The following is a 13,954-nucleotide window of genomic DNA, read 5'->3' as shown; positions in this document are numbered from 1 at the left end:
GAATAGTCCAATTTACTTATCCATTAGACGCAACACACGGTAAATCCTGTAAGAAGGATAACTCTATTGATTATCTTTTCCTATAAACAGGACTATCCTTCCATAGTGTACTTTATTTGGAAACTAAACTAAGAGGGTTATACGTGGCAACATAGAGACAGGGTTTCTGTTATTTACGTAAAAGCATACTAATATCATAATGGTAGTGTTATAAGGTCCTATTAATGTGTGGTCATGACATTTGTTAAATGTCTCACCACATTCCTATTGAAACTATTTACTCTTTTTGTAAATAACACCTATGACAATTTTATACAAATGTCCACTAAGACTTTGCTCGTCAACTTTCATTTAGGTAACAGCGATCTTTTAGATGTATTTAAATCAGTACTGTTAAGAAATACTGACTAGCTTTATTTTCAAGAATCTCAAGTTATACATACTGTTATCCTCCAATAAGAATCATTGGCCGATTCTTCATCTTTGACAGGTTCATCATGCCTGCAATGCAAAACATTATGTTTTGTATTAACAGATGAAATCCAACTTTTTAAATTTAATAAATGCTTATACAGACATAAAGTTTCTTCAAAAAATGCATTTCTGACAACTTCCTGTCACAGATAATTTTCACTGAATGTTTCAACCCAGTTATATTGCTGATGAGAAGCAAATGTTGATCTTTTCCCTCTCTTCCTTCACCATCTCCTGTTTTGTTCACCTTGACATATTTCTACCAAAAAGACTACCCCAATGGATCCACTGCTTATATTTAACACACAGTAAATTCAGTGCAAATATTTTCTTAACACAGGATGTGCATTGACGAGCTTGAATTAATCAGAAAAATATAAACAGATACTAACCGTTCCACAGCTCTTACAAAATACTTGCATTAAGTAATCATCAAAGCTACTTTTTGTACAGCAAGAGGACTAACAGTCAAAATGGTGCTACATGCTACAGGCAGTGCAATACAATTTATTTTACTCATTGCTACAGCAATAAATGTACTTACAAAAATATTCAGACTTAGACTATAATCAAATACAGAGAGAGAAAATATTCTAACTAAAGAGATATAGCAGCCATAGGCAGAAACAAATAAAAAAACTGATACTAATCTTAGCTTTGAGGACCAAAAGTTTCTTCATCTGGAAAACGTAAAAAGAGAAATGAGACTGTTCAAGAAATAAGGATGAAAATTTAGGATCTTGAGTCATGGAAGATGGATGGTTAAATGAATTAAAAAACTAGACTGGACATGATGAAATTCAGATGCGAAAGAGCAGCAGATGATGTAATTTTAAACGCTGAGAAATAAGATCTCTTCAAGAGGAGCCACCAAAAGGTCAAATAAGTGAAGAACAAGCTGAAAATACCAGTAAATGGGCTAAAATGGCGGCAAATAGATAAAGGAAACAGAAAGAAAGTGCTGAAGAACAGGCAACCAAACAACAACAACAACAACAACAACAACAACAATAATAACAGCACATTGTAGCAATATATAATAGCAGTCCCACAACATCTGGAGGAAGATTTTCCACTAACAGAGCAATAAATTCATGAAGCCATCAAATCTTCCAAAACTTCAAAGCAACAAATGAAGACCCCACTACAGCAAAATTATTGAAATAGTCAGAACACACAAATGATCTACAACTGCTGTTTGAGAACATTTGGAAAGCTGAAGAGATTATGGAAAGCATTAATCCACAGCTATGAAAAAAAGGGGACACACAAAATGTCAACAATTGCAGAGATGCCTCACTTCTGCCAGTGGTATACAAAATATTATCAAAAATTCTCTGGACAGAGTTGTAGAAACTTTAGACAAATAACTGGGAGAATCTCGAGGAGCTCTAGAAAGGGAAGACCCTGCACAGAGCAGATGTTCATTAGAAATTCAATAATCCTCCACAGACTGCTAATCACCAAACCTATAATAGTATCACGTATTGGTTTCAAGAAAACATTTGATTTGGTAGGCAGAGAAATTATAGGTAAAATCATCAAAGAATTTTGTGTTAAAGCAAACATAACCCTCAAAACACTAGCAAATAGGATGACTGAAGCTAATTTTATGGGAGAAGTATCTCAACCATTTGAAATAAAAACTGGTGTTAGACAAGGGGACAGTTTATCACCTTTACTGCAACACTGCATTCTAGAAAAAATAGAAAGTATCTGGAATTTGGAGAAAAAAAAATCACAAAATTGAACCAATAATTTTAGGATGAATAACAAATGGAATTAAGGTACACTGTCTGGCTTCTGCAGATGATTCTGATATACTTTCAAAAAATCTGACAGACAGTTATTGAAAGAAATCTTTTGGAAGAAATAGCAAAGAGAGCAGGTCCCAAAATTTCAGCCCAAAAAACAACATTGATGACAATTTCAAACAATGCATCAACATTCTTAGAAAAACAAAAATGTAAAATAGCGTTAGTAAGTAAATTTAACACTCTCTGTACCAGGCCTATTTTATGCACCCGTCCCTAGAAACCGGGCAATTTTACCAATATTAAAAAAATTACTGCATCAAATCTACTGTTTGGATTGTGGCAAATTTGGTACCATCTTGAAGCTGCACATTTCTACTTTAATTCTGAGTGAAAGAAACTACTTTACAATGCACAGCTTTAAGGTACAGTTATAGAAATCACTTAGATGTTTTAAGAATTTAGAAAAAGTCATACGAATAAGGGAATACAATTGTGATTTATTTTTAACCAAAATTGTGGCACTACATTACATGTTTCTGATAGTATACAGTATTACATATAAATTTCACACAGAATCATATTGTTTTTTAGTGTGGAAAATTTTAAAGCAAGGTTCCAGGCAGAGTGCAACGCCACACTGTTCACATTCGTATCGTGTCTCTTTGCGAGAAGCCTTGCCACTCTGTTTCTTGCTCCTGGAACTGCACACGTGACACACACGAGCAGCATACTTCTTAGTAGTTGCAGGTATGTGCTGCAAAAAATGTCTCTTTGTTAGCCGACCTACAGTTCCTTCATTTCTTGGAATGAATTCAAGTGTGTCGTCTTCAACAAGCTGAACTGCAAGCACTGTTATAAAGTCTGTTATTGTAATTTTCTTCCTGTGCACTGCATTGTACAGCCAAAATGCATTTGATACTCCCATAAGCAGCAAATGGAAATATAATTTTCGCCACCATTTCACAGTTCTGTGCTGGAACGGATTGTACTGCAGGCGTTGGTCTCCAATATCCACTCCAATTTTATTGAGGTTGTAATCAAGTACCTGAAGTGGTTTCAATACTACAGACCCATTTCTCTTAGTATGCGTACCAAATGTTGCTTGATGCCTTGTAGACAATGTATACACATCTCTCTTATCTTTCCACTTCATTGCCAATACATTATCTTTACGCCGAAAAGACATTTCGCCCTTTTTCAGCTTAGCAGATACTAAATCTTTAGGCAATCCTTTCCTGGATTTGTTCACAGTACCAACAGCTCCAGTGCCTTTCTCTGCCAGTTGCTGAAATAGCTCTGGACTGGAATAAAATCGATCTAAATACACAGTGTGGCCTTTGTTCAGCAAGCTGCTGTCAGACAACAATCGCAAAATAACCGCAGACGAAGAATTGTCAACAATATGCTTACCAGCATAAACTTCAAAATTTACAACATAGCCACTACTGGCTTCAGCAACAGCATATACTTTCAGTCCATACTTATGAGGCTTATTTTGCATGTAAACACGGAAACTCACACGACCTCGAAATGGGCAAATTCCTTCATCAATTGTCACTTTTTCTGAGGGACGATATGCCTGGATACATCGCTCCTTCAAATTATTATAATATGGCAAAACTTTGTAAAGTGGATGAAATCCATCTTCGCCTGGTTTTTTCTGATTTGAATTGTCAACAAGATGCAAGCATGACAGTATCTGAGTGAAACGCAAACGGCTCATGACATGGGGACAAAAGTTACAACTAAGAACAGGATTAGTGCTCCAATGGTCCGCAATTTTTGGCTTTTTCGAAACACACATGTGGAAAATAATACCCAAGAAACGCCTCATCTCACTTATAGTCACTGGCTTCCACGAACTCAAAACTGAATGGGGCTTCAGATTATTTCCTCTTCTTTTCTTCTGTATTGTCTGTGATGCATACAAATTTGTCTGTCTCTTGAGTTCATTTACGTCACTGTCAGTAAGGAACACTTTACTGCAATCCAGTACAGAACTCGACTCATCAATATCCACTAGTATCTGCCTGGGTGTCGTGTTGACAGGCAGAGGTCGGTAGGTGTCAACTGCAGTCCACTCACTGTCTTTCGGATACGGCACAGCTGCTGGATTTGAAGCAACACCTTCAACATCATTCTCGTCTTCATCTGAAGACAAACTGTCATCAATCTCGTCTTCTAAAAAGAATATCACATTATGTGTAACTACATACATCGTTTACACATGTTCAACAGATATGTGCGTACTGCACAATTACGTGGAAAATTCGGAAATACGTACCTTCAAACACACCATTGCATTCAGAATCGTCTGAATCACTCTCTACATTATCCAGAGTGTCGCTATGATTGATCAAATCCGCAATTTCTGCGTCTGATAAACCGCGCCGAAACATGATGACAAACAACTGAATGATATACAGACTGAGAACGCAAAGATAAGTTTTAACATGAATTACAGCGCTGCCGTGACATCTATGGACGCATTTTGTTAATAAACATCTGAAAAACGTATAGCGCTGGCCAAACCCGTAGAAATAACGTTGCAGTGTTTTGAATGAAATTAAATGTAGCGGCCCGTAAATTTTACGGGCTTGGTGATTTTCGCGCGATCCCAGGCCCGTAAATTTTACGGGCTTGGCGCTTAGAGTGTTAAATATATTGGACAAACTGTACAACAAAATGGACTGGAAGAATTAACAGTAGATGCAGGAGTCAGCAAACTGGAGAGAGCAAATCGTTTGACAAAGGATATTTACAACAAGAAATGTACAACTAAAAAAACAAAACTAAAACACTATCCCACAGTGGTATGACCAGGATGTTTATGTGGATGAGGATGCCTAATGATGAACTATAAGCTGGACAGAACAGAGGATCCTCAAAGGAGCATTATTAGAAAATAATGGTTGCAATACAAGCTACAGATGGCTGGAAAATGAGAAGTAATGAGGAGATCTACAAAAATTTTGAGAAAATATCAGAAGTAATGGCTAAAAGAAGATTAATCTTTTTTTAGAGACCTCTACTGAATGAGTAGTTCTGGAAGAAGGAATCAATGATAGCATGGATTACAGAAATAAGAAAGAAACAACATCAAACAATCAGAGATAATAGAAAGAAACCTTTTTACAGATAAAATACTGAATTTAAAAGGATCATCACCTCTCCAAGATCAAAATTAATTTCATCCCTCTCAATAAGACCATGAAAACCGGAAATAAAATTCATAAATGTGATATTGCGAAGCTCAAAATCAATCAAAAGATATTGGAACAATGCCACCAGTAACTGACAGTTGAATCCCATAAATGGGCAGACATTGACTCCATGATCCAACAAGCAGCTAATACTAAAATCCTGACAGCTAAAAAGAGGAATCATACATGGTGGAATGAGGTTTGTGGTGAGGTGGTGGCCCAAACAGCAAGTGCATGGAAAAAGTGGAACTCTACCAGGAGACCTGATGATTTTGATGTATTCCATGAAGTTCGAAAATATGCAGCCAGAACTCTATGAAGGTCTAGGCAATTGCATGAGAAACAGCAGTTAGAATAGATCGATCAGCGTTTCCAGATAAACAATGTCAGAGACTTCTATCAGACGTTCAAATCGAATTTGAAAGGATACCAAGCCCCTAGTTATTGTTTTAGAGACGAAAATGGAAAGCTCAGTGTTGTGTACATAGTTCCGCATATTCAGCGTGTACACAAATTTCCCACTAGAGTGCGCCCCACTAAGCACAACAGCGCAGGCGCAGCGCTCGTCCATCTCCGCACTATGAGATGGCGCTGCCATAGAGACGGACCAAATTCTGCTTCCGCCGATCCGCATATTAATATGTAACACAGCCAATGAGATTGCTGCTAACATAGAACATTTTCTCCTCGCGCATCACACTCGCGCAGTGATACATGAACGTGCGAGGTATTATAACGAGTGTAAAGACCTTCGATCAGTCAGTCTGCATTTGTCTGCACCAGTCTGTACCAGTCTGCATTAGTCTGTACCAGTCTGCATTAGTCTGTACCAGTCTGTCGAGTTCTACAATTGTCTGTACCAGTCCATAGTCAAGATTCAGTCTGCGCCTAATAAGATTACCATATTCCTGTACATAGCCATGAAGATAAATGTATAGACACTTTTGTCAAGTATCTGAGATATATGTGAGAATAAGATTAACGTACCAATCCCAAAGACCTTCAGATTGTCAATTGTAAATAGCATCCAGAACCAAGTTAAGTAATTTTTATATTTGTTATTATTTTAATAAATGTGTGTGAAAATTAATCAAGTTCTGTTTAAAGTTGGTCACCGTCGATCTGCTACTCTAAGCATGCAAGTGGCATTTTTATCATCTGACCTAATGGCAGAAGATAAACACACCATGATAAGACCACGAGACATATTGCTGACACTCGCTTACTTCGTTAGAGCAACAAGTCAAATAATCTGATGGTGTGTGTACTGAAGGTCTTACAGTACGTACACCACACTCAGCCTGACCAACAAAGAAAACTGCAAGATCATGTCTCGTTACTTTGAAAACCTACTTAATTGTGTTGAACCGAAAGAAAAATTCCCTGTATGTGCCCCAATCCACAAACTACCCCTCATCTCCATCTAGTAAAGAGGAGACCAAAGAGATCATCAACAACTTTAAGAATAATAAGGCAGCTGGAGAGGATTCAATAGTGGTGGAACTACTGAAGCTGGCAAATAATGAAACTCTAGATATACTAGTCCAACTTTTTGAGGAGATCTGGAGAGCTGGGATGATACCAACTGAATGGCAGTCAGCTTTAATCCATCGTCTACACAAAAAAGGTGATAAATAGAATGTCAATAACTATAGGGGTACCTCATTAGTATCTGTTCCATATAAGATTCTCTCCAAAGTGATACAGAATAGAATAGAAGATCATTGTAACCAACTGATTGGGGACTATCAAGCTGGTTTCCGAAAGGGCGATTCCTGCGCAGAACAGATCTTTAGCCTGAAGAACATCATCAGGTCCAAAAAACTGGAAGAAATAACTATGTGGTCATGTTTGTTGATTTTCAAAAAGTATATGACTCCATCAACTGACAGGCATTAATGAATATTTTGGAAAAGTTTGGGATGGATAATACATCAAGAAAGCTGATCAAACAAACTCTTACTAACACAGTGTCAAAAATTAAATTTATGGGTGAGGTATCTGAACCCTTTACAATCAGAACGGACATAAGACGAGGAGATGGACTATTTCTCTCCTTTTCAATTGTGTCTTGGAAAAGGTCATTCGAGAGTGGAGAAAGTTATTAGCCCAAGAAGAAACAAATGAAGAGTGGTTCAGATTTGGTCCTAAGAACAAAGGAGTGTGCATTGACTGCTTAGATTTTGCGGCTGACCTGGCCATTTTTGCTAACAACATAGAGTCAGCAGTCAACAAGATAAATAGGCTGTCAGAAATTGCTGAAAAAAGTTAGACTCCAGATCTCTATTCAAAAGACAAAATATATGACGAACATCTGGAACGGACCTAAATGGATGATAACCAACCTGGGAAAAAAATTGGATGAGTTAAGAATTTCAGGTATCTCGGTGAAGTCATCCACCAGGAGAATGGATTAAAAGAAGAAGCAATTGTCGGGATGAGGAAGTTAGACCAAGCATGCCAACTGACAAAGAATACTTATAACAAAAAGTCTATGAGTATATGGGCCAAGTTCCAACATTATAATACAGTTGTAAAACCTGAGGGCTCATAAGCATCCAAAACTTTGACCACGAATAGACAAGGTCAAGCTGAGTGGCTGGAAAAGCGTGAGTGTAGGATATTAAGGAAAATCCTAAGGTAATAGATGGGTCGATGGACAATGGCGAATGAGAGCAAATGAGGACTCGTGCAGCAAGACAGAACCTATCACAGCATCCATTACAAAGAAATGATTGTTATTTTATGGTCATCTCATGAAAATGAATGGTGATTGACTAACAAAAAGAATACAGAGTTTCATCCTATCTAAGAAAACGAGGCCGAGATGGTTCAAAGAATGTGAAAAAGATCTTAAGCAGATTGGTATCTCAGAGAGAAATTCCTGAAAGGAACAAATTTAGAAGATTGGTGACCAACTACCAAGGTTTTAACATGCCATCAACATCCGAAAGACAGTGAGGGCCATTATCTGAAGGGCATAAAAAGGCACTTCTTGGAGGGGCTCAGAAGATACTGGCAGGAAGTCAAAGCTGGAGCAAGAACAAGACCCGGACACTAGAGTGAAGTCGGTTGTTACCACGCAGTCCGTAGAGACTCACCTCGATAAAAAAAATAAGTAAATAAAATTAAAAGGCTTTCAATGCAGAAGAAATAAGGGATTGAGAACAACACGAATACAATAAAGGGGGAAAAACATGAGGAGGAAATGGACGAGTACTGGAAAAACAGGAGACGACAAGAAAAGAAGAAGAAGTGAAGTTATTACATGACGAGAGATGGTGATTGGATTTGATTTGATTCAGTTTTCGTTACATACACCGAAAAAATGAGATGATTCTCGAGAGTGTGGAACATGTCAGAATGTATAACACAAAACATTTTAATATAATGAATACTACCCTGATCATTTGTCACGAGATTGTCAAAGTAGGTGAATACAATACAGTAAACTGGAAAAAGCTAATATTTACAGAATTAATACGTTGTCAGAATGAAACATTGTTATGCACTGTTAATAAATTTAGCATACACAAAATACCTAATATTGACTGTTGCAACCAAGTGCTGTCAAAACTTAAATCTAACATATTTTTACTTACGCTGGCCTAACAGTCTCTGTTAGGATATTCATCTATAGAGTAGAAGGCATTGCCTATCAAAAAGTCATTCAAACTCTGTTTAAACTGTGCTTTATCTGAAACCAAGTTTTTAATGGTTGCTGGTAATTTATTGAAAATGTGTGTTCCTGAATATTGGACCCCCTTTTGGACCAACATAAGTGATTTTAGGTCTTTATGTAGATTGTTCTTATTCCTAGTATTGATAATATGTATTGAGCTATTTGTTGGAAATATAGATATATAACTTGCAACAAATTTCATTAAGGAGTAAGTATACTGAGAAGCAATGGTTGGAATTCAAAGTTCCTCAAATAGGTTCTACACGATGTTCTTCAAAGACTGGTCCCAGATACTCCATTGCACCATTCACCGAACCTGATAACCCCGAGCCATCAGTAACAAAAATTAAGTCTTGCTTAAGAGATTTACAACACTACATGCACTTGTTACCAAAGTCTCATTTACTTTTAGAGCTATCTGTTCCACTTCCATTTTGGTCCCACTTCTCTCTGTCTTCACTATATGCCATACAGTTCTTATTTTGTTGCCCGATACAATTATCTTTTTCGCTTAATAAAGCTACTTCGATTTCTGGATTACTTGATTCAATATTTTGCAGTATTCTTTGTAATGCATTACAATTCTAATATCAGAAATGTTCCTAGATAGTAGATACAGTCTCCTTTTTGCCCCACGTGATATCTTTATTCCTTGTGTAATCCATGGTTTATCTTTTGACTTCTGTGTGATTTGAGTTACCTTTAGGGGAAAACAATTTTCAAAAGAGGAGGTAACTTTATTAATAAATGCTTTGTATTTTCCATTTGAGTCAGGTAAACATCTCTACAGTTCATGTCTTTGAGCAATTTCCTGAATTCCTCAATTTCTGGCTTATTTATTATCCTCCTGTACTCAGATTTAATATTTTTTTTCCTGACAAGTTTCAACATTTAACACAAGATGCTGCACATCGTGATCAGATAGTCCATTTGCTATTGGTTTTGTGATATGACTTTTTTCCCCTAGATTTGTTCATAAAGATATTATCAATAGCAGTCTCAGAGCATTTACATATCCTAGCTGCAAAGTTCACAGTAGGAACTAAATTGAATGATAGTGTTAAAAACACCAGCAACCACTATTTCCTCTTCTTTTGTTTTTTACACTAGCTATTCCTTTCGCTTTGTGAAATGAAGCACTGCCTAGTTCCAAAACACAGGACTACTATGACAAGGTGAAATGTTCTCAGAGTGCTACATGTATGGTAGTAAATGTAATCCGCACTATAGTTGTTTTCTGAGTAGTTATGCTGTGTGTGCTTCATTCAATCAGATGAAATGGAATAAAATCATCAATTTATTTATTTGGGCTCTTTATCACCAAGATACATTCAATGTTGGTTGAGGTTTATCTTTTGAATTCACTCCAGTGTAGATTGTCAAAATTTTATCAGTTGTCAAAGTACTTGTAACACAGTTTCCGAATTTACTGCCATCCAGGAAAGTCTCCCACTCAAATTATTCTCAGAGACTGAGAGCTGGCTGAAACCCAGAGTAGAAAGCTCTGACATATTTAGTGATTAATGGAATATATATCGGAAAGGCAGGTTAGACACTGTAGGAGAGGGAGTGTCCATTGTCTCTATTGAGGTCAAAGCTGATTGTGACAGTGAAGTTATCTGGTTGCGTATAACAAGTCTATGTGAAATCACGTTAATTAATGGATGTTTTAATCAGCCACCCGGTTCTGCTATGGCAGTTTTGGAGCCATTCAAAGAAAGTCTACAGACAGTACCATGTAAATACCTAGATCATGCAATACTAGTTGGAGGTGAATTTAGCCTACTGAGTATAGATGGTAGCCTATGCCTTTATTGCAGGGGATGCAGTCAATCTTGTGAAGCACTTTTGAATGTGGTTTTCGAAAATTGTCTTGAGCACCTAGTTTGGCACGCCACATGCAATGGAAATATCTTAGATCTTGTAGTTACAAACAGCCCAGATATCATCAATGACTTCAGCATAGAGATGGGGATTAATAATCATGATAACATCATAACAACTAAGATTACAAAAATTAATAAATCAGTCAAGAAGGCTAGGAAAATGTTCATGCCAGAAAGAGCAGATAAGCAGATGTTAGCATCTCACTTGGACAGAACTGACATCACTTAGTTCTATTAAGATGGACGTAGAGAGATTATGGTCAAAGCTTAAATAGATCGTGAATTGCACTCTCAACAAGTCTGTACCTAGTAAACGAATTATGGATGCAAAACAGCCACTGTGGTTTAACAATGAAATTCAGAAAATACTGAGGAAGGAAAAGCTACTGCACTCTTGGTTCAAAAGAGAATGCCAAATGCCAACAAGGAAAGGTTACTACCACTGTCATACCTCAGCAAAAGATCTGGCTGAGAAGCAGGGGAAATTATTGTCCTATGTAAAATCACTAAGTGAGTCAAAGTTTTCCATCAAGTCACTTGACCAGTCTGGTGTGGCAGTAGGAGATAAATGTTTTAAATTTTGCATTTAAGAAATCATTCATGCAAGAGAATCATATAAACATACCGTCATTTGACAATAGCACAAAGACACCTAACAACAATCACCACAAGAGGCCAGCGCTAGCACAAGTTGTTCACATGATATTCGTTGGACTGTTGCCTGTAAACACGTGCCATGTCAGTGCTCTTGGAAGAGAGCTGTGGCAGTGACACGGCTCTGTTGTTGTTCCTGTGTAGTGATCTGCAAAGACGGGATGGTACGTTGGGGGGGGGGGGGGGTCGAGATTTAAGCAGTGATTAAGTACTTCATAAAGAAAGGTATGAAAGCGAAGGACATTCATGCCGATTTCCAGAATACACCAGGGGACTCTGCTCCTTTGTCTTCAACTGTTGCCAAGTGGATAAATGAATTTAAATTTGGTCAGAAGAGCTTAGATGATGATCATCCATGAATAGGTCAGAAGATGTGTCACTACTCTAGAAATAATTGCAAAAGTGCGCATAATGATCAAGGAGGATCACCAATTTAGAGGGCATGAAATTGCTCACGCTTGCCAGATGTATCTGAAAGGTATTCACAAGATGGGTCAAAAACACATGAGAATGGACATATCACAAGAATGTTTGGCCTGTTTTAGGAGAAACAAACAAGATCTTTTGTGCTGGTTTGTGACCACGAAGAAACTTTGGTTTACTGCTATACCCCAGAAACAAAGCAACAATCAAAGCAGTGAAAACATGCTGAATCTCTGCCGCCAAACTCCTTCAGCGGGGAAGGACATGGCGTCAGTGTTCTGGGATGCGCCACCAAATTCCTTCAGCGGGGAAGATCATGGCATCAGTGTTCTGGGATGAGAAGGGGATTCTGTTTGTACATTGTCTCCCCACTGGGCAAACAATTACTGGAGAATACTATGCTAACCTTCTGGACAAATTACAACAAACGATATGCGAAAAAGGCCACGTTTAATAAGGAAGAAAGTCATCTAGCATCAAGCCAATGCACGCTTGCACGCATGTGCCATCGCCATGGTAAAATTACACAAACTAAGGTATGAATTGTTCCCACACGTGCCTCTTCCCTAAACTGAAAATTTTTCTTTGTGGATGAAGATTCACTTAAATGAAGAATTGGTAGCCTGAGTTGACAACTATTTTGTAGGCCTGGAGGAAAATCATTGTCGAGATGGGATCAAGGTATTGGAACACTGTTGGACCAAGTGAATTAATCTACAAGCAGGGTACATTGAAAAACAAAAAAGTTTCAGTGACATAAGTACTTTTTTTCTATTCTGTTTCAAGAATTTTTCAAACCACCCTCGTAATCATCCCTGACACCTGAAATAATTAAAAACAAATAAGTCGCCAGTTGCAGATGGAATCTCAATTTGGTTTTACAAAGAGTGCTATGTGGCACTGGACCCTTACTTAGCTTGTATTTATTGTGAATCTCTCACCCAGCAGAAAGACCTAAGCAACTGGGGAAAAAAATACAGAGGCGTCTCCTGTATATACGAAGGGCGAAAGAACAGACCCACAAAATTGCAGACCAATACCCATAACATCAGTTTGCTGCAGAATTCTTGAACACATTCTGGGTTTGAATCTAATCAGTTTCATAGAGACCAATAAGTTTATGTCCACAAATCAGTACAAAGCATCGCTCATGGGCAACTCAGCATGCTCTTTTGTCATACGACGTCTGTTCAAAAAATTCCAGAACTTTGTCCACAAAATTTTCTATGCTTATCTTTTAGTTACTATGGATTGTCTCCTTCAAAATACTCTCCTCCACAATTGATACACTGCTCCCAATATCATTTCCACTTCCAGGAGCAGTCTTGACACACCTCTTGCTGGGTCGCATAAAGTGCCGTCTGCGAATTTTCTTTTATCTCATCTACCATTGCAAAACTTCATCCTTTTCAACTTTGGAAATAAAAAGAAGTCTGCAGGGGTCATACTATTCTCACATGGAACATCTCACTCTCTTTTGTGAGATCCAAAAAGTTTTTTTGGTCTTGACTCATGAGCCGTGGAATGAACTTGGCGGCAACACAATGCATTCCAAGATGCTGTGTCATTTCATAACATGATCCAATTGAAATGTTACATTCTTCTACAATCTCTCGGACAGTGAATCTTCGACTGGCACACACAATTTCGTTGACGTTCCTGACACAAGCGTCATCAGGGGACATCTGAGAGCGTCCTGAACAAGGATCATTTTTGACTTTTGTAAAGCCATTTTTAAAACGTGTGAATAATACGTAACACCGAGTATGGCTTAAGCACTCATCGCTATAGGCTCCCTGCATCATTTGGTGTGTCTCTGTAAAGGTTTTCTTGAGTTTCACGCAAAATTTAATGCAGATGCATTGCTCCTCTAAC

General features: G+C 37.7%; 1 protein-coding gene across 1 annotated transcript in view; it reads right to left on the bottom strand.

Annotated features, from left to right (window-relative positions):
• Window positions 1-445: 445 nt before the first annotated feature.
• LOC126460020 (molybdenum cofactor biosynthesis protein 1-like) overlaps window positions 446-13,954 on the bottom strand; it is an 87,529-nt gene continuing 74,020 nt past the window's right edge. Inside the window, exon 7 of the mRNA XM_050095896.1 lies at window positions 446-501. Within this exon, the coding sequence (XP_049951853.1) occupies window positions 446-501 (56 nt within the window). The remainder of the gene's footprint in view (window positions 502-13,954) is intronic.

The sequence above is a fragment of the Schistocerca serialis genome, chromosome 1 (assembly GCF_023864345.2).
Source record: "Schistocerca serialis cubense isolate TAMUIC-IGC-003099 chromosome 1, iqSchSeri2.2, whole genome shotgun sequence".
NCBI lineage: Eukaryota > Metazoa > Arthropoda > Insecta > Orthoptera > Acrididae > Schistocerca > Schistocerca serialis.
The sequence above is the reverse complement of the archived record's forward strand: the minus strand, read 5'-3'. Positions and strand labels throughout refer to the sequence as shown.